General features: G+C 34.9%; 2 protein-coding genes across 4 annotated transcripts; one reads left to right on the top strand and one right to left on the bottom strand.

Annotated features, from left to right (window-relative positions):
- Positions 1-83: 83 nt before the first annotated feature.
- On the bottom strand, positions 84-15,887 carry LOC309489433 (uncharacterized protein). Of its 3 annotated transcripts, none has more exons than XM_082158218.1 (33): positions 15,631-15,887; positions 13,983-14,065; positions 12,449-12,987; positions 12,270-12,348; positions 12,146-12,181; positions 11,983-12,053; positions 11,207-11,325; positions 10,847-10,874; positions 10,724-10,761; positions 10,497-10,621; positions 10,077-10,182; positions 9,880-9,947; positions 9,662-9,703; positions 9,505-9,563; positions 9,371-9,411; positions 9,155-9,197; positions 9,029-9,060; positions 7,992-8,122; positions 7,794-7,911; positions 7,451-7,542; positions 6,914-7,133; positions 6,550-6,706; positions 5,556-5,726; positions 5,174-5,296; positions 4,567-4,612; positions 4,338-4,441; positions 4,107-4,228; positions 3,560-3,831; positions 3,346-3,445; positions 2,924-3,207; positions 1,112-1,213; positions 882-1,019; positions 84-541 (listed from the first exon to the last, which is right to left on the bottom strand). In XM_082158218.1, exons 1-33 carry the CDS (start codon positions 15,696-15,698, stop codon positions 432-434), a joined length of 3,867 nt encoding a protein of 1,288 aa, XP_082014344.1. In that variant the 5' UTR covers positions 15,699-15,887; the 3' UTR covers positions 84-431. The 3 variants fall into 3 exon arrangements, with proteins under 3 accessions (XP_082014344.1, XP_082014343.1, XP_082014342.1); XM_082158217.1 differs by having other exon boundaries at positions 7,355-7,542; positions 9,662-9,700; XM_082158216.1 differs by having other exon boundaries at positions 7,355-7,542; positions 15,631-15,886.
- A 1,306-nt stretch (positions 15,888-17,193) lies between these two features.
- rhbdd2 (rhomboid domain containing 2) lies at positions 17,194-20,363 on the top strand. Its single transcript, XM_082157566.1, has 4 exons — positions 17,194-17,494; positions 18,449-18,853; positions 18,997-19,147; positions 19,721-20,363. Exons 1-4 carry the CDS (start codon positions 17,314-17,316, stop codon positions 20,145-20,147), a joined length of 1,164 nt encoding a protein of 387 aa, XP_082013692.1. The 5' UTR covers positions 17,194-17,313; the 3' UTR covers positions 20,148-20,363.
- Positions 20,364-20,515: the final 152 nt, after the last annotated feature.

The raw sequence follows: 20,515 nt of genomic DNA, 5'->3' as shown, positions 1-20,515 counted from the left end.
AGTAACACTATGAATGTCTTAAAAATACACAAGTGTAAAATTAATTTGGAAAAGCTATGAAAATACAAAAATTTAAATACAGATGACAACATACCGGTACATGAATTGAAAATGGCAGACTCAAAGATACATAAAATAATGTAATTGAACCATAACAATATAAGGGATTTTTTTTATTTCATAGACAATTAGCTAACTAACGTTACTTACCCTAGACCAACGGATATGTTTTTTGTTGGATTAAAAGGTTTTATGTTGTGGGAATATCTTAATTAAATAATTGCATTGATTAAAGTGCTTAATTTGAAGTTATAAATATCGTTTCTGTTGTATATACAACACGCAATACTTTAAGTAAACATTATTGAAATACAGTTTCTCCTTAGACCATGTGCATGCACACACACTCATACCGACTGTGGTCAGTTTATTCAGTATGACCTTTGACCCCGGTACTGGTCATTGATCTCATTCAATACCACGTCAGAACGTGAGATGGGCTCTTCTGCTGCAGTGATTATCCTGTCGTCCATCGGGTTATCTGCAATTACAGACAAAAAGCTACAATTTTGCACTTCTTTCACAATAAAACCTATTAAATCTAATTTGGCTATGTATAAATATTGATTATTCAAATATCTCAATATTTAGATTGACTATTGAACTAAAAGTTTAAATGTATAATATATGGTTGACATAATTAATATTAGGCTCTATTAAAAAAATTAAATCAAGCTGAAAACCGAGAGACTAAAACAGGAAGAAGTTGTGCTACCATTTAAAGATCAGATAGCATCACCTGCTGTTTCAAATAGGAATTTCAGGTAATAAACATATGCAGAAAGATTATTCACACAGCCCGTCTAGCAGGTAATACTCACCGATGCCCATAGGCACATCAGATACCAAACTGTCATGGTTCAGGAAAGATAATCTAGAATTGTTCGAATTCGATGAGTGGAATGAAGTCTTTTCCTTAGAGACTTTGTTTATCTTCTGCGTTGCCGTGCGACTCCATTCTGTTGCGTAAACAAGAAAAGGGTGGCAATTAGAGAAATACGTCACATAAAAGTAAGTCAGACACGTGCATGAACTTACAAAGGCCTCGTACCTGAGTTTTCTGACAGTCTCAGTCTGCCACAACACAGGTATGTCCTCCATTGTCGTCTGACGTTCTCTTTCATTGCACAATGGAATATGAAGATGAATAATCCTACAAAGGGAAGGGTGCATTCTAGAGTCAACATACCATCAGAATGCTAAAAATAAACCCTGACATGTCACCTGATAATATGATGGATTCCAAGAAACTTTGCCACTGTGAGTTGCGTTATCTGATTAAAGTAGCAACTGAAGACAACAACCCTGACAAAGTGGAAAGTGTTAAAAATGATTACTGTTCACTAGTCTGGATTAAGATGACTGACTGACTGACTGACTGACTGACTGATTGATTGATTGATTGATTGATTGATTGATTGATTGATTGATTGATTGATTGATTGATTGATTGATTGATTGATTGATTGATTGATTCACTTCCGTTCAAAAGTTTGGGGTCATTAAGATTTGTTTTAAAATAATTTAATACTTTTATTCAGCAAGGAAATTGATCAAAGGTGACCGCAACGTTATACATTATTAACATTAAACTTTGTAATTTTTTTAATGTTACTCAAAAGGTTACCTCACCTAAAAATGAAATAAATTGTCATCAATTACTCGCCCATCTTCTGAACACTATTTTAATGAAATCTGAGAGATTTCTGTCCCTACATTGACAGCTACGCAACTACCACGCTTTGACGCTTTTATTCACATATAAATATTGATCAGCGAACATAAACAGAAGCTCAACCGAACCTGTAACACAAGAACAAACCTGATGTGTGAGTTGATGAATTAGTCATGTGAATAAAAGCCTAAATTCAATCTGTTCATCATTTAAAGCGATCGAGTCTCTTCAGAAATTTTGGAGTAAACCGCTCGAATCATATGGATTAGTTTTACAATCTCTTCTTGAACTTTATGAAGCGTAAAAGGGGTAGTTGCGTGGACTGTCAATAGAGGACAGAAAGCTCTCAGATTTCATTCAAATATATTCTTTTGTGTTTCAAAGATGAAAGAAAGCCTTACAGGTTTGAAACGACATGAGGATGTTTTCATTTTTGGGTGAACTATCCCTTTAAGCACAAAATTAGCATATTAGACTGATTTCTGAAGATCATGTGACTGAAGTAATGCCTGCTGAAAATGTAGCTTTGCCATAATTCACAGGAATACATTTCTTTTTAAACTATATTAAAATAGAAAACAGTTATATTAATTTGTAAAAAAATAAGAGCATGAGATCATCAGAAACATTAAAAAATCCCAAACATTTGAACGGTAGTGTAGTATGACCCACAAATATGTTGCTTTATAGCCACTGCACTAAAGTCAAAATGTGAATTTAATTAATGAAGTAAAACTGTATTCAATTAAATAAAAATATAATCTGTAAAATCTTGATTTATATTAATTTCTATTAAGTGTATATTTTTATGTCCACTATTGATGTTTGATGTATAAACCTAAAAAGTAGCATTTTCAATTTGAATAAAATGCATTTGTATTGTGGTTTCACAATAAATTTTATACCACAGCAAGTTTGTGGTTATCTTTTACATTCCTAAAGAACATAATTTGTCAAATAATTTTTTCCCCTCAAATTTTCTAATGACACCTCTTGCGGTCCTCAAGCCCCACGTTGAAAGCCACTGGCTGAAAAGTCATTTCAGAAGTGGAGGAAGTTAATATATCTTGCTACAAGTTTTTGAAAACGCACTTTCTGATGAATAGTGCACAATAATATTAGGTGTATTTCTTAAAAAGAGTAAATTTAGTCTTCAATGGTAGAGCATCTGTGCAAATTGAGACCAACCTTGTAAAGTGTTAAAAATAGCAAACAGGTACATGAAGGCCAGGTTAACAGGACCCCAGGCGAAGAAAGCGAAGCCCCAGGTGAGGCCCAGAAGCACGGTGAGTCCGGCAACACTGCGCGCCTCCTGCCAGCCGCTGCGAATCTGCACGTTCTGAGGGTTCTGCTTCTTAATGCGGCACAGCTGGATCATCACCACGATAAACATGGTGAAGTTCAGCAGGAAGACGAGACAGAAGTACGCCACCACAGCAACATAGAAGGCAATGTCGTTTTTTATCCAGCAACTGTAGGGAAATATATATATATATAATATATACACATATATATACACATATATATATACACACACATATATATATATATAAAATGTAGATATATATCTCAACTCAATCTCAATCTCAAATATAGTAATTGTTACTCACAAATCATCTGTTGTTCCATCTGCATTCTTCCCATAATGCACAAGGCCATAGTTGTCTTTGTCAATGGCTATGACGATTATGACTATGATGAGAGGAATGCCTTTAAAAAAAAAAAATTGTGATGTCATATGCCCTCAGACAGACTAAACCATTTGAACAAAGCAGCCTTCACAACTTGTGCAGATAAAATGTAAATAACAGATCAGTCACGCACCCCATCCAGCAAATCCGATCTTCACCATAAAGCGGGTGATGTAGGTGTTAAACACCTTCACGAGGGCCAGGTACATGTGGAAGGCCTCCAGTGCCATCCAGGTAAAAGATGCCAGGAGGAAATAGTGCAGGAAAAAAGCAGTGGAGATGCAAAGACCCACGGCATCTGGGTATAGAGCTAACCAACCGTCCAATAGGAACACCAGGTTGAGCAGCAGCAAGGCCAAACACAGCTGGATAAGGATCTTAGATGGGATGTCTTTGCGCAGTTTACTGTAGAGAGATACAACAAAAAAAAAGATGTTGTCTTTTAAACATACACTACCATTCATAAGTTTGGAGTCAAAATGAATAATTCAGCAAGCATGCATTAAAAAGTGAAAAATGCTGTTCTTTTGAACTTGCTATTCATAATAGAATTCTGAAAATCGAATAAAAGCAGACTTGGTGAGACTTCTTACAACAATATTAAACAAGCTTAGTTAAATGGCGAAATGGTGGATGGTTGAATGTTAAATGGTGACTCTATTGGTCAAAAGGATCCTTACCCAAAGGCCAGATAAGTGAGCAGGGTGATAGACAGGAAAATAGCCGAGATGCCACAGCCAATGTATGTAATGTATGTCAGGATGATGAGATGCTCTGGAGGGATGGAAGTCTTGGAAATGTCCTGTCAGGCAAGATTTAACCAAACACAATTATGGCATCCCAAAGAATCTAAACGTCATGTTAAACAAGGATATGTCAAGGGATGTAAATTCTTTGTGCTGTTAACTCACTAGCAGAATACCGAAGCTGGTAAGGTGATTGCAGGCGCACTGCGTTTCTTCAGCAGAAGAATTGAGCACACGGCACCCAGAAGAATTCCAGCCGCCCGAGTTACCTGCAAACAGGTCACCAATGTTTAAAACACACAAATCAAACTAAATTAAAAATGGAGTCTATTCCGTAACGGAGAGACTTGGAGTCTATTCCGTAACGAAGAGAACAATAAAACACAACTTTTACCATTAAAGGTAAAGTCCCAGAATACACAGATAGCTTTATTGTCGGTCTGTGGAGGAAGAAAAAGAGAGTAAGACAAGAAAACAACATTGTATTAAAGTATAAATCTGTTATTAGCTGTGTCCCAATTCAGAGGCTGCGTCCTTCGAAGGACGGCGACTTCAAAGGCCACGCCTTAAATGTCCGCGAAGCCTGGACCGACTGTTGTTAAATGGGGCGGTCTAGCCTTTGGAGGACTGTTCTTGTCGCCTAGCAACTTTGACAGCTGCCGTTAAAAAAGTTCACAACCTGTCTAAATATGTTCACCATTTATGTAAAGTATAAACTTTCTATTAAATCGCATGTCAACATTTGAACAGATTTTAAGTGTTTTTTTTTAATATTTATATTGTTAGATTTTCTTACATTTAAAAATGTAATCCGGCATTTTATATAATTTAGTGTAATCTGGCGTGCAGTGAATCTTGGGATAGATTCAAAGAAGGATGCATTTGTAGGCCACAGCAAATACATCCTTGGAAGGATGCAGCCTCTAAATTGGGAGAGCTGTTGTGTTTGTAAAATTATTGTTTCAATAATTCTGAGTGATATTAATGTTATTTATTTTTACCGGAATGGGCTTTGTGTTTCGCAGGGTTATCAGGACGTCCTTCGGTAGATTAGAGATGCTCAGGTTAGCCACACTGCTACCCAAAATCCCGCTGTTTAGTTCACGTTCTACCAGTGATTTGTCCTGTATTTAAGAGAAATACAAAAATAATTCAGATATTGATTCAGCTGAATTAAACTTAAGCTTCCAATGTAGCACAATAACTACAGCAATACAAGCAGATTTTGATCTGAGATGTGCTAGCAAGATAATGCCTAGACTATCAATCTTATCAGTTCACACCACACCATTCAGCTATTTCAAATATGAGGCAGTCATTTTAATAGTAAGCAAACTCATTTGAATCAAAAGCATTGCTCTGTATCAGAAGATGCGCCCAGACCTGGAAGAAGGTGCTCTTCTGAAAGAAGTTGAACTGGACTCTGGATACGAGCTGCTGCTGGTCTGTAGTGAGGTTCTGCGTGAGGGATGCTGGGAGTGTGACTGAACCCAGAGCAGTGGACCCAACCCTAAACACAATGTCTTCAGTCTCCAGGCCAGGGTTACTTCGAATCTGTAATGCCAAACATAGCATAACCAAATCAGGTACTTTGGACTCATAAAAAAACTAAACATTTTATTCATCAACATTTATTGTCACTTCATTTGTGTAGTGTTGTATATACGACCATGATATAAATAATATAGAAAGTGATACGAAAGTGATTATTGTCAAAAGTGCCTGTAATAAAAGCAGTTCATCTGGTAAAGTCAGAATCTGGTCAAATTTAATTTAATTTAATAGTAAATAAATAGTAAATAGTTATGGAAGCTTGTTTCCACTACAGAATAAAACATTTTAAAAGATAATTGTGACTTTTTATCTCACAATTGTGAGTTTACATCTCTCAATTCTGACTTTGTTTCTCAGAATTGCGAGATTTAAAGTCAATATTGCGTGATATAAAGTCGCAATTGCGTGTTATAAAGTCATAATTGTGAGATAAAAAGTCAAAATTACCTTTTTTATTTTTTATTCTGTGGCGGAAACAAGCTTCCGTAAATAATAATAGTAAAGCACTTTTAAAAAACTACAAGAACTATACAATTAAGAGAAACCATTATTAAGAAGTTAAAAAAAGAAGAAGAAAATTTACAGTAATTTATAGTAAACCCATTAAAATGATTATATATATATACATACTTTAATTTGATAATAATTTTTATTTAAAGAAAATCAAACCAGAATTAGTATGGGGCCATCCCACATATAAATAAAAATGATTTTTTTTATCTATCTGTATTTTTTCTTGTATTCTACGGCATTTATCAAAACAGCAACATATCCATTATCTAAAGTCTGTAAGATGAATCAGAATTAATGAAGGAGATGTTACCTGCAGGTTAGATGACTCCAATAAGGAGAAGGACGTCTCCTGAAAGTTGGCCCCGTCAACTTTCTTCACTGCCAGAGCCAGTGATTGTGAAAGTACTGACTGACTCTTCCCTGATACAACCAGTTTAAGACCCACTGTGTCCACAATCCCAATGGCCCTATAATAACCGGAGGCAAACACCTTGAGTGTCAGTCAGACTATCTTTAATAGTGTATTCTATGTACAGCTAAACCAAAAGTGAATAGTTTAGGTAAATATACTTTCTTGGTTGACATTATAAGACACTCAATACTTTTATTGTTATATCAGAATAAATGGGGCATTCTTGCACATGACACAGATCTTTTTGTAGAGGGCATCTCACCTCTTTGAGAAGGGAGTGATTACATCTACAGGAACATCAAGGAGGTTGTTGACAATATTGACGGAAGTGTTTGCCAAAGCCAGGCTGACATTGGGTCCAGACAAAAGTGACTCTAGCTGTGTTAAGAGCTGATTCACCTGAGTGGCGTTTAAAGATGAAGCATTTGCACTCAATTTCAACAGTCCATCAACATCTAATGTCCCTGATGTGTTCGAGGATCCTAAAACCAAGAGGAAAGGGAGACAAAGAGAAAAAATTCAGCCGATTTATGACAGTAACAAGGTGAATTTCTAGAGACCTGTAAGTTTTGTCATTACTGTAACGCGAGAAAAACATTTTATTTGATTATTTGTCATTACAATAATGTGACAATTTCCTTTTCTTCATGAAATTAGTCTGTGTATAAATAAATGCACACATACTGTACATATCCTACATTACCTGAGGTTGTTACATTAGCAGGTGAACTTGTTACATTCACAGAAGTTGGCACCGGTGTGACTGTAGTGTTGATGGATGTTGTATTTGAGGGCGTACTTGTAAAAGATGGAGGAGTTGTGGTGATGTCTTGGAATAGGGTTGTAGAATTACAGCTGTCATTTAGTGGAATGACTGTACTGCCTCCTGAGCTGTACAACGAATAATAAATAAAAAGCATTGTTAAAAACATTAACTGCATGTTTTTAATCATTTTACATTTTGCACATTGTAAACATTCACACATATATTACATATATATATATGTGTGTGTGTAGGATGTAGTATATTACTTGTATATTACTACTGTATATTATATGTATAAAACAAATATCATGTATAAATATACCTACATATATGACACATTATATGCAAAGACAAGCATTGAGGTAGCTCTACTAACCAGTATCCGTTAAAGTTTGACTCATTGCAGAAGACTTCAGAACTGAAATTTGCACTCAAAGATGGCTGCCAGCTGAGAGTTTGTTGTAAAAGATTCGTAGAATTATAAGAGCAGATTGCTGAAAATCAACATAACCACATCATCAGATATATTCAGATATACATTAGATATATTACTATGTTTACAGAAGACACTTACCCACTCTGCTCACAACTCCGCCAAAGATCAAAGAGGCGTTATGTGGTTCTAAGAGGGCCTTTAGAGCCGTGCGAATATCACACAAGTCCATGGCTGTATCTAGTTTAACTATAATTTTACAAATGTGTTCGCTGGAAAAAAAGGAGCAGTACATGAACCACCCAGCAACTTGAAAACAAACTTTAAAGGGATAGTTCACTTTGAAATTAATTTTTGGTATGTTTTAGCTTACCTCAAGGGCATCCAAGATGTAGGTGTCTTTTTTTCAGCAGTAGTTTCAATTTTGATATTTTTAGGTCAAACCGTTCTTGTCTGTCAGTCATATAATGCAGGTCTATGGTCACCACCTCAAAGAGCATGCACAGAGTCCAAATTAAAACAATTCCCCGTCGTCCAAATTAAACAATTCCCCATCGTAAGTACACATTGATGGCCTAAGACACGAAACGAGCGGTTTGTGTGAGAAAACGAACAGTATTTATATCGTTTTTTCCACTTATACGCAGCCATGTCCAAGTGATCTGATCTGACGTGTACGCAGACTGGTGCATAGATATATACACTAGATGTCGCCTTAAAGACATTCGTTCCAATGAACTGCCGTAGACAAGGCGACATCTAGTGTGTATATATCTATGCACCAGTCTGCGCACACGTCAGATCAGATCACTTGGACATGGCTGCGTATAAGTGGAAAAAACGATATAAATACTGTTCGTTTTCTCACACAAACCGCTCGTTTCGTGTCTTAGGCCATCAATGTGTACTTACGATGGGGAATTGTTTAATTTGGACGACGGGGAATTGTTTTAATTTGGACTCTGTGCTTGTGTTTTGAGACCGTGACCATAGACCTGCATTATATGACTGACAGACAAGAACGGTTTGACCTAAAAATATCAAAATTGAAACTACTGCGGAAAAAAAGACACCTACATCTTGGATGCCCTTGAGGTAAGCTAAAACATACCAAAAATTAATTTCAAAGTGAACTATCCCTTTAATAGAACATAATGCTGCAAAGAGACTCAACATACCTAATCATGAAATTACAAATCACGTTTGAGTCCTACAGGAATCAAAATTGCAAATAGTTAGGAGATCTGAACCATTCTAAGACTGAAAAACATCTTACTTTTATTATTGATATGAAGATATCTTACCTGAAAGTGACTTATGAAAGTTTGTGAAACATTGCAAACATTTCTAAAATGGAGAAGAGAAAGAGGAGTGTTAAAGTACTATATTCAATATTCAGGGAACACACACACAATGGTAAAATGAATGCATCGTAAATTACTTTGGATTATATTATCTGGCAAATAAATGTCGACTTTTATTTGAAAGGAAAAAGATACAGTAAGATTTGTCTAACTTACGACTTGTTTTCGCATGCTGAGTTTTTCAAAAAATTTGGAATCTGTTGACAAATAACAAAAAGAAATATATGAATCAATAGTACTATGACAAATCATTATGTAACTCATAGACTAATTAATTTAGTGTTACTTACTTGGTTTTCAGGTTTTTCCATTATATTATTCCAAGAAATGTTAGAGTAATAGTAAAAATCTAAAATAGAGGAAGAAGTGTAAGTATAACCTTTGACCTTAATATTTACATTCTACTACTTTCTATTACAGACTCTTTACATGATAAACTTGTCTTACCTGAGCTATTGCAGTATGAAGAACAATAACACGTTTGCGCTGCTTTATGGAAAAACAAAAGAAAACGTAATAAATAAATCATGACACGCAACCGATCATAAATGTCTAATTGTCCATGAACATAAATGATCAGAAGTAAAGATCTTTAAAGTATGTCACATTTCTGATGAATCTAAAGTACACAGGAGGTTTATGAAAGAGGATAAAGGAAGCCTTACGTGGAATAGTACGACAGACCTCGGAAGCACCAGTATCCAACGGAAAAATCACATTTGTACTGTTTCCACTACGAGGATATAAAGAAAACTAAGCATGTAAAAAATATTGTTTAATAAAAAAATATATGTTGTACCCTACTCAAATAGGAATAAGCAGGATACAGATACCATCCTTTCCAGTTTGATTGTAAACTTACCATGAGATGTTCATTGGTGCCGCTCTACATTCATCAAGTGTGATTGATTGATTGCATTTGTCGTATTGTCCAGCTGAGATCTGTGTAATGTCATCTGCACACACACCTGCCCAAAAACATATCCATCTCACTCAAATATTCACATCTTTTAGATTATGTCATATTAAAAATATACAAAGCAGTATAATAGTGCACAACCTTTTTAAATCGAAGCACTTTTTCCATTTCTCTACTACAAGAATCATACTATATCTGGTGGAAATTGCAGTTTATGTCAACATTTTAAAAGATGGAAAAACATAGCACTTTTATTCTATATAAAAACAATATAAAACATTAAGCAAAAATGTTGACATATAATAACCAAAATTATTAGTATTAGTATTATTAAAAGACAAGAATTAGGAGGATTTTACTAACCCACTCTTTCTATTTGTCCCACCACACTGACATTGATGTTCGAGTTAATCTCCGTCACAGTATTTCTAAGGCAGCAAACATCAGCAGGAACTCTCAGCTTCAGAAGAATATAGCATTGTGCAATCCTGTCAGAAAACACCAGGATGATGAAAAGCTTACAGCTTAAAATCATTTCATCTATTGCTTGAATATGTTTGATATGGAGGAGAGAAGCATTTGGTACTGACTTTGTAATATTTTTTTGATCACATGTGAGCTCCATGGCCTAATATTGAAAAATAAAAGTAAATGTTGTGCATTATATAATATGAAATCAGATGAAATACCAAGGTAACTGATTCAGCACTTACTTCAAACATGCTGGATTTTTCTACTGAACTGCAGAACAGACAAAAGGAGAAATTGTTATATTGTTATACAACTTTTCAAAGCACAGGAAACCCTGCAGACAGTTGATTCATCCTCTCTGTCCTTGTGTGAATTGAAGTCAGGGAAAAAAATGGCAACCGAAAGCTCTTTAAACATCCCCAGTTAAATGAAGGAATTAACTTTGTGACAGCCATTAATACATGAGGATAAAATACATCGTTTTTTTTTTTTTTTTTAAGTTAAAGAAAGTAAACAAATTAAATAAGCATTCAGTTTGAAGGTACTAACATATCCTTGAGTGAGAACATTTAGGTTTATAATGTCACTACAGTGTGCTGTACCTTATGCTGGTAGTTGTTAAATTTGTGTCCATCAAGCTGTGAACTGTTACTGAATGAGTTTCATAACCAGAAAAAATGGGAACACATGCATCTAGATTGAGTCTGAAAAGCTCCTTAAGCTGAAAAACACATTGCAGATGAGTTAAAATACTGCTTTTCAAAGAATGACAGAAAACTGTAAAGCATTTACATATTTTCTTATAGACACTATAATTGCTTTATCTATTCCGTTAACCGTTAACTCTAATTATTAACAGTATTAAATTAAATTAAATTTGAAAAATGCAATATATAGTTTAATATGTTTTCAATATTATTAACAGTTATAATAAATATCAATGATATAGTAAATAACCCCCCGGTTTCACAGACAAGGCTTAAGCCCAGCGAGCAATTTTGCGTTTAAAAGGCGTCTAATAGTCCAAACACAGCCCAGACGTCTAGGCTAAAAATATGTCAGTGCCATTGTTTTGTCTCAAAAAGCACACCATAATGTTTTTTTTTTTCTAAGGCATGTTTATAAAAGCTACTTAAATATCCTAATTGAACTAAGGCCTAATCGTGGCTTAATCTAAGCCCTGTTTGTGAAACCAGGCCAAAATAAAATAAAATAAAATAAAATAAAATAAAATAAAATAAAATAAAATAAAATAAAATAAAATAAAATAAAATAAAATAAAATAAAATAAAATAAAATAAAATAAAATAAAATAAAATAAAATAAAATAAAATAAAATAAAATAAAATAACTGAGTCAGTATCATTCCTGAACTTACGTGTGTTGTGATATTTTGTTCACTTTGGGGTGTTCCCTTTATCTCTACAGATGTAGTAATCCAGTAAAATACTAACAAAGACCAAAAGAGTCAGTTATGCATTGTATTCCTTACATTTAACAGGAAAATGTGCCATTATGTTTGTTGAAATTGTAATATTTACCATCACAGCTTTGAACACATGGTGTGGGTGCTGCAACTAAACAAGAATAACTTAATATTAGATAAAGGGGGGTAAAATAAGATAGAAAGTGCACACAAAGATAAATCTTTACATTATGTCTTACCGGTCGTGGTAAATGTTTGGTTAATGGTTGTCATCAGTGGTGTTGTATCATTTGCATAGGCAGAGGATGATGGTTCGGGCTTGAAGATGATATTGGTAATGAGTCTATTAATATGGTGCCTGATAACATACAGAATGGAAATGGAGCGTTTGTGCTAATAATGGTATAGTGGTACTTACTGTTGCTGTGAATGCTGTGGAGTTTGTCGTTGATTCAAATAAAGTTGTGTTTTCAGTGGATGTGGAGATTGTGGTTGATTCAAATAAAGTTGTGTTTTCAGTGGATGTGGAGATTGTGGTTGATTCAAATAAAGTTGTGTTTTCAGTGGATGTGGAAATTGTGGTTGATTCAAATAAAGTTGTGTTTTCAGTGGATGTGGAGATTGTGGTTGATCCAGAAAAGGTTGTGTTTTCAGTGGATGTGTATGGTGTGTTTTCCGTAGTTAGATAACCAGTGCTGTGTAATTCCGCCGTAATTGTCATTGCTGGGATTGTTGTGCTTATGTTAGAAGATGTGGTTGAGGTTTCCGTCATTGTTGTTGTATTTAGCTCGGTAAGAGAGCTTGTTGTCAACGGCACTGTCAATGAGTAACTAGGACTTTCGGTTGTAAAGTTATCTGTGGTTCCTCCAGTCGCTGTTGTCATATTTATGGCTGAAGTTCCTGCAAATGCTGAGACGACTGGAGGTCCAGTTGTTGTGGCAGTTGTGTTTGACGTTACTGTAGGGGGAAAAAAATACAGAAAATATGAAATCGCATTAAATGTCAAAATGTTAAAATATACTCATTTAACTTGATAGATAGATATGTTTTTTTAATGAAGGGCTACTCTTTATCTGTCTATATCTCTTTCTTATTGTCTGCTCATTTAGCTGATTCATAAGTATACGTTGAAATTGGCTTTTGTTTTCTGATAGACTAAAACATGTCCAGCAGGTTGACTGAGCTGTATTTGTGTGGTTGCTATTGTGTTTAAAAGCGATCACAGCACATATTTTAAGTGACTCAGATACACTCCCATTACAAGAACAGAGAACAATATATCTGAGATGTTTCTCTTAATACTAGTAGAGACACGCAGACAAATACACACGTCGTCTGAACAAACTGCTGCTTATACAGTATATACAGCCTAAATACATTTACTGTGGGAAATATGTTAATATACAGTGGGGTAAAAAAAAAGAGAGGATTTAAATCTGGAAGTAAAATGTTAGGATTTAAAAACAAATCTGCGACTAAAAACATTATGATGTACAATGAATAAGAAAGATTTACAATTATGTAGTATAACCAGATTTGTGATCATGTGAACAAATTTTGTCATATTTCTTCCACTGAGACACAATAACATGCAGGATCACATGATCATCAGGTTTTACATAAACACTGTCGTATGACTAATAATACATGTCTACAAAATTAGATAAATGCGACAAGTATTTTCACTAGCAGTCTTTTGGACTGAATATAGAATACAGGATATACAGGATATAAAGACCTCTGGATCTCCATTAGAAGTCACACAGGCCATTGTTTAATGTTACCACATTGCGCAAACAGACGTTTTACTTTTATCATCTACCTTTGTTCTATAAACTCAAATGCGGGGTAGTATTGTGGCATATTGGTGAGCAAACAGGAGGACAATCCCTGAAATTAAGTAGAGCTGTATATTGATCACAGGTGTGTCTTACACAAGCACCAGACTTTACCTGGATGGCACAGCAGGAGCAGGACCAGGAAGAACACATAATCCAGACCACTCCATCTACTCAATCGTTTGCTTGCCATCTCTCTGAAATACACAGAAAGAAAACTCACTTGGCATCAGATGCAATGAAATTACTCAAAAGAAACTAGTAATAAAATTTCCAAAATATAGCTGTAGGGAATGTCACACTTTCAATTTTATGTTTATTTTGTAAATCCATAAGGCTAAACCAACAGGATTTTCACAAACATTTGCTTAACCTTTTCCTAGTTTGTCAAGAGATTTCAAAGTTAAATCAATAGTGGGAGTGCAGTTAAATACAACTGACCAGATCTAATGTACAGTAAAGAAAAGTGAATGTTATCAGTGATTATAGGCATTGGGAGGAAATAATTGATGAATATTGATGAATAGCTAAATGAATAACTTTTTCTTCTTTTTTGGCGCAGTGATTAAAATCTCACTGTAATAAGATCTAAATCTTGATATTTTAGATACAAAAAGATACGTGCACAACACTCCCCAAGGCTGCATTTATTTGGCCAGAAATACAGTAAAACAGTAATATTGTGAAATATTATTACTATTTAAAATAATTTTCAAATATTTAAAAATGTAATTTATTTCTGTGATGTTAAAGCTGAATTTTCAGCATCATTACTCCACTCTTTCGTGTTACATGATCCTTCAGAAATCATTCTAATATGCTGATTTGCTGCTCAAGAACAACTTTTTTATTATTATTATTATCATCAATATTGAAGGAACTGTAGGGTGATGGGAATGGCTCAGGTGGAGTGAGGGTTTGGTAAGCAAACAGAGTCTCGGTCAGAAGACGTCAGATGATATGGAGTGATGAATGAAGCAGGGAGAAAGCAAGGTTTGTTGCAACACCAGTGGTATTTTATCATTCAGGTTGACTTTGGTTCAATGCATTGTCTGTGTGATAAAATAAAATACCATTGATGTTGCAACAAACCTTGCCTTCTCCCTGCTCACCAAACCCTCACTCCACCTGAGCCATTCCCATCACCCTACAGTTCCTTCAAATATTTAATACAGTTGTGTTGCTTAATAGTTTTGTGGAAAACCATGATACTTTTTTGTAAGAATCTTAAATAGATCATTAGAATGTTCAAAAGAACAGCTTTTATTTGAAATAGAAATATTTTGTAACATTATAAATGTCTTTACTTATGATAAAATTTAATTTGTCCTTACTAAATACAATTATTAATTTCTTGATTTCTAGATCAAGTATCAACAGTTATACTCTGTCATTACATATAAATTAATGTTATAATGTTGTTTTTTAATATGGATTCTTTTGATTATGAAACTACTTAATCTAACTTCTTAACAATGATATACAATATACAACAATAATACACAATTTATTTAGAATTAATAACAAAATCACAAATTTAATACCGACACCTTTAATTAACAATAAAATTTAGTGAACAGTAAACTCATGTAAATAACATGTAACAGTCTATAAAACATTACCAAACCAACATATAAAAATTAAACTTTGTTCAGTCAGAAGCTCTTTTTTTCAGCACGACTACATTTTAATCATAAAATGAAGGCAACATATTTTATTTATTCATTCACAATTATAAAAAATTAATTTATTCATCACATACCTTGAGGACAGTTGTGTAGACAGCCTGCTGTGCTTCACATCATGATCTCCACAGACGCACCAAACCATGGGTATTCTTCACTCACACAGAAAGGTTTCTCTGTTTTCCCACAGAATATCTGGAATCAGCCGTGCTAGAATGTGTCCTTACAGACTTAATGGTTTCCAAAAATCCAAAACAGACAAAAGTCTCTTAGTAACTAAACACACGGTCAGGTTTGGCTGTCTTGTGAAGTGTATCAGTGAACACTAAGTTATGTGCACCACCCACCTGAACCAAAACTTCAGCACACACCCTTCTTTCAAAGCACAGGTAGTGTACTTCCCCCCCCAGCAAAGCTACATATTAACTGTATTATATATATATATATATATATATATATATATAAATTATATGTATATATAAATAAATATTCTCTCTCTCTCTCTCTCTCTCTATATATATATATATATATAAAAATTATTATTATAATAATTATCCTATTTTTCAGTATATATGCATTTATTTATTGCATATTTTAAGCTTAATGGCTTAGTTTTGGAGTCAATTGCAGAGGAAATGTAAATGTAAATCAGCTCCATTGACTAACAGGAATGGCTGACAGGCAGAGCTTTTATTCCAGTGGAATAACCGCTTTGGGTTTTTTGTCAGTGTAAGTTGTTTCACCCAAACTTGCGTCATAGTTGTGACTTTGTAAACCTGTCTTTTCAAACATGGAGTGTGTGGGGTTTGCCTCTGGCCTCACATTCTCATGCTTTGTCTTCAGCTGTTTACTTGTTAATTTGTCTCCATGAGAGCAAGATTTAATCTGTATAGGTTTAAACCTGTTTAATATCTAATTCTTTTGTTAACCGTCTTTCAGTCATTTCTCTGTTATTCTCCTAGCTCTTCCTGTCAACTCCAAATCCTCATTTGACCCACCGAGGATGGTACATTCTCTTCTCGCTTATTACACAGTGATAAAAAATTTGTGACGAAATGGAACATTACGCAATGCCACAATATTAGATTTAAGTGGCAGGAAATCCATATTAGAGAAGCAATAGGGTTATAGCAATAAGCTCAATTGAATTCAGGAAGCATTAGCAAACACATTAATTTGTGCCCCACCCAGCAGATTTACTGTACGTATGAGTAATTCATGTACATACTATTTTATTGAATATGCAAATAACATTTCTAATCTGTGTGAAAATAAACAATATTAATAAGGCTACCACTGATTCATAATTTGACCTAATTTGAGCTCGTCTGCAGCACACACACAAGCACAAATGTGATAAAGTGTTCATACAGCCCAATATAAGTCTGCCTTCTGTATTATACCCTTGCATAATTGTATCTATTCTTTATTTTGCACATATATTTTATTTATATATTCTCTATTATATACCTTTAATATGACCTTTATATGTAAAATATTACCTTTTTGAAATTTTACTCACAGTTATTATAGTGGCTCTGTTCTAATCTAAGTAATATGTGCATGACACAAATACGAGGCTGAAAACTAGTTGGCACGAAACTGCGTAAAAGCTGCGCATTTTGAGCCCCTTGATTAACCTTTCCTCTATCGCGGAAGTCGCCGTTCGAGTGCGGCAAAAACACGAAAAGGGTCCGCTCTACATAAATAATTATTCTTTAAGAGTGTATTGTAAATTGTGCACATTCTGCGACCTGAAAATGCATAACACTTTAAAAAACTGGAAGCAGACGTTTGCGGGTTTTGCACCGGATTCAGAGTTAACATGTGGGATAGTGTTTGTGATTGTGCTGTCATGTGTTTTTAGCTTCATACCATATTACTTTGATCTCTCGGAACACTTTTTCAGTCTGGAGTCCAGTGCTGTCATCAGCGGCCATGGTAAGAGTCGTTTACCATTTATACTTACAAGTACTATAAGTTACTTACAATTCATGTCTATAACGAATGTGTTAATCACGTTATGTTTGGCAGGCGTATCTTAAACACCTCAAAATTAGAGTTTTGTGTTTTTTCTTCCATGTCTGTTACCTCAGGTCCCAAGTATATGCTAGTAGTGTACTTCTAAACGTTGACAAAATTCCCTAAAATATAGTCTTGCTTCAGGGAAACTGACCATAAATATTGTTGACAGATTTTTGTCCAATAAAAAGTGCTAGAATTAGAATGGCCTGCCCACTAATACCACTCACAAGTGACTAGCAAGTACCGAAACTAATTATTGCCAATTTTAAACAAAGGAAGACGAGTCATTTAGTTATGCCCCGCCCCCTCTCACGTATGTTAGCCAATCAGAAAATCTGTATTGGGTCTCGGGCAACCTCGACAAATGTCGTGAATTTGGGGGTGGGGCTAGCTGAGTGATGGGGGAGTGCTTGTGCATAAATCCTTTACAGCAATTTTTAAACTGTTGAAAGAGATTTAGTTTATTATTATTTTAACAAAGCAATTAACTGTTGTGTTTAACTAGTGTGCAAAATTCTGGTTCCAGAGGTAAAAATCCTGTTAATTTTCCATAAGGGAATAGATTTTTTTAATGATAACTTATAAACCATTAAAGACAGGGCTACTGTGAGCTACAAGGTTGTTTATTGATGGGATATGCTTTTTTTTTAAGCCATCAGCCTGCATTATTTAAAATAATCACATTTACACAATAATCAACCACAATAATCACACAGAGCTTCAGAAACTATGGTTTTATGTAACTATGTAAATCAATTTACCGCATTAGGTAGCACCATATATATATATATATATATATATAATATTTGTCTTCTTTTTTTTTTGTGAACCTACCTTGTGTTGCTCAATTTTTTTCCCCTTTCTTCACAGTCTACAAACTCTTCACCTATTTCCTATACCACAAGAATATGATAGATTGTTTCCTGGGAGCCATCCTGATGGTGTTTCCCTGCAGTGGGCTGGAAAGAGGAATTGGAACTGTCAGATTCCTGTACCGGTCACTGCTGCTGTCGTCCATCAGTGGACTCTTACATGTGTTGCTGGAGTCACTGCTGTTCTCCCCGTCCAGTAGGAGCTCAGTAAATGGGTTCACCCCATTAGCTCTCTCTGTCCTGGGAATGATAACCATCAGTTCCTCCATGCAGAAGGCATATATTATGGGTGTCAATGTGCCTACTGCATCTCTACCCTGGATTATTCTAATAATTATAACTCTGTTCTTTCCAAACACTGCCTTTATTTGTAACGTCCTGGCCATCATCACCGGAATTTTATGTATCCTTAATTCTTAAATGCATGTAATAAGATTTTTTGTTTCAAAATACAGACATGGATTTTAAAGCTGACAATCCTATGATGTAGTTAAAGCACTGTAGAGTTGTGGATTTCTAGTCTGTTCCTTAACTTAGTACTTTCAGATGGAATGGGATGGTTTTCATTGTTGGACATGTCAGAATCTAGAGCTTCCGTCTTGGATAAGAAGTTCCCTTTTCGCTTGCTAAAGCAGATACCTGGTGTCCAGTTCATCCCTGCATCGGCCGAAGAACGCAAAAAGCCACTTGACTTCACGTGAGTGATCAATGAAACTTTAGTATAATAATTAACAAAGAATAAAATAAACACAAGACATGGGTCTTAAAAGTTGTAGTACATAGGTCCCTTCTAGTCCTTAAAAAGTCTTAAATTCAGTTTTAGCAAATATAATGTAATTAAAAACACGGAAATTTGTGGACGGAAAAAACGGAATCACAAAACATCCTAATGTGATGATTAAACTTTAATCAAGAGCGCTGCATGTAAAGAGTAAAAACGCAGTAAAAATGTGCCACTGTTCAATGTTCTACAGGCTTGTGGTTTCAGAGCAGTTCACAATCAATTAATTTATAACAAATGATTGCATATTGCATATATTTTATCTTCCTCATCTTTTGGAACAAGCAACTGGAAGTGAAACAGTGTATTTCAGGCTTGTTTGAAATTGAAAATCCCATATTATGCATAAAATATTTTATTATTATTATTGGTATGTTTTTAATATTGTGTCCTTGCTGAATTTGATTTTGAATCAAATTTGATTTTAAAACCCTGCAGATACCCTGGTGCATAGGTAAATGTGCTTATTTATAATATTTGTAATTCCAGAAACATTCCACCAGGGTCATACCCAGTCCAGGCGTATGCCCCAGTAAATGCAGTCAATGGTCCAGCTACAGGAAGCCTGCCCAACACATTCGATGGTTGGCCCGTCTCCCTGTACCCTCAACAGCAGTTCACATTGCCTTCCCTTCTCACTGAAGCCGGCTCTGGTCACAATCACGGACATGGTCACGGTCATAGTCATAGTCATGGACATCACCATGGGCACAGCCATCACACCGGCAGCCCGTGGATGGCTGTGTCCCCATACGCTCAGCATCAGATCAGACCTCCTTTTAACATAACAGAGCAGTGTTTGAGTGAACTACCTCGGCCAGGAGTGCCGTTCACACCTCAGGTCTCGCAGTCTGAGTCTGGAGTGCCTGCATTTCCCACAAATCCTCCTGGAACTTCTGTGCCATTCTCATCCTAGGGTTTTGATGCCTTATCTGCAGTTTTTTGTTGTTGTTTGTTTTCTTCTTTAGATACCTCATGTCTCGTTCCCAGAACTCTGATGCCTCCATCTGTAATAATACCTGGGTGATGTTTAACTTGTTCTTTATTTTATACAGTTGCCGTTTTGATACAGAACATTTTTATCTTTTTGTACCTTAAAGAATTAAATGAGTAAAACCTTTATATTTATTTATATATGTATTCGTTTTGCATAAATTCTTTGTGCATTTTTTATATTGCAGTAATTTTTTTATGCACGTCCAGACAAACACATTTTTAGGCCAGCCAATGTTTGTGGATATTATATCAATTTTCAAACATTACACTATTAAAATCACAATGTTG

The sequence above is a fragment of the Leuciscus leuciscus genome, assembly GCF_965113295.1.
Source record: "Leuciscus leuciscus genome assembly, chromosome: 24".
Taxonomy (NCBI): domain Eukaryota; kingdom Metazoa; phylum Chordata; class Actinopteri; order Cypriniformes; family Leuciscidae; genus Leuciscus; species Leuciscus leuciscus.
The sequence above is the reverse complement of the archived record's forward strand: the minus strand, read 5'-3'. Positions and strand labels throughout refer to the sequence as shown.

Excerpts from the sequence above, each read along its gene's own strand:
- LOC309489433 (XM_082158216.1), bottom strand. The coding sequence starts at position 15,698 with ATGGTTTGGTGCGTCTGTGGAGATCATGATGTGAAGCACAGCAGGCTG. Across the intron at positions 12,988-13,982 it reads GCTCCTGCTGTGCCATCCAG|TAACGTCAAACACAACTGCC; the intron begins GTAAAGTCTGGT and ends TTCCCCCTACAG. Across the intron at positions 1,214-2,923 it reads TATTTTTAACACTTTACAAG|GATTATTCATCTTCATATTC; the intron begins GTTGGTCTCAAT and ends TTCCCTTTGTAG.
- rhbdd2 (XM_082157566.1), top strand. The coding sequence starts at position 17,314 with ATGCATAACACTTTAAAAAACTGGAAGCAGACGTTTGCGGGTTTTGCA. Across the intron at positions 17,495-18,448 it reads TGCTGTCATCAGCGGCCATG|TCTACAAACTCTTCACCTAT; the intron begins GTAAGAGTCGTT and ends CTTTCTTCACAG. Across the intron at positions 19,148-19,720 it reads AAAAAGCCACTTGACTTCAC|AAACATTCCACCAGGGTCAT; the intron begins GTGAGTGATCAA and ends TTGTAATTCCAG.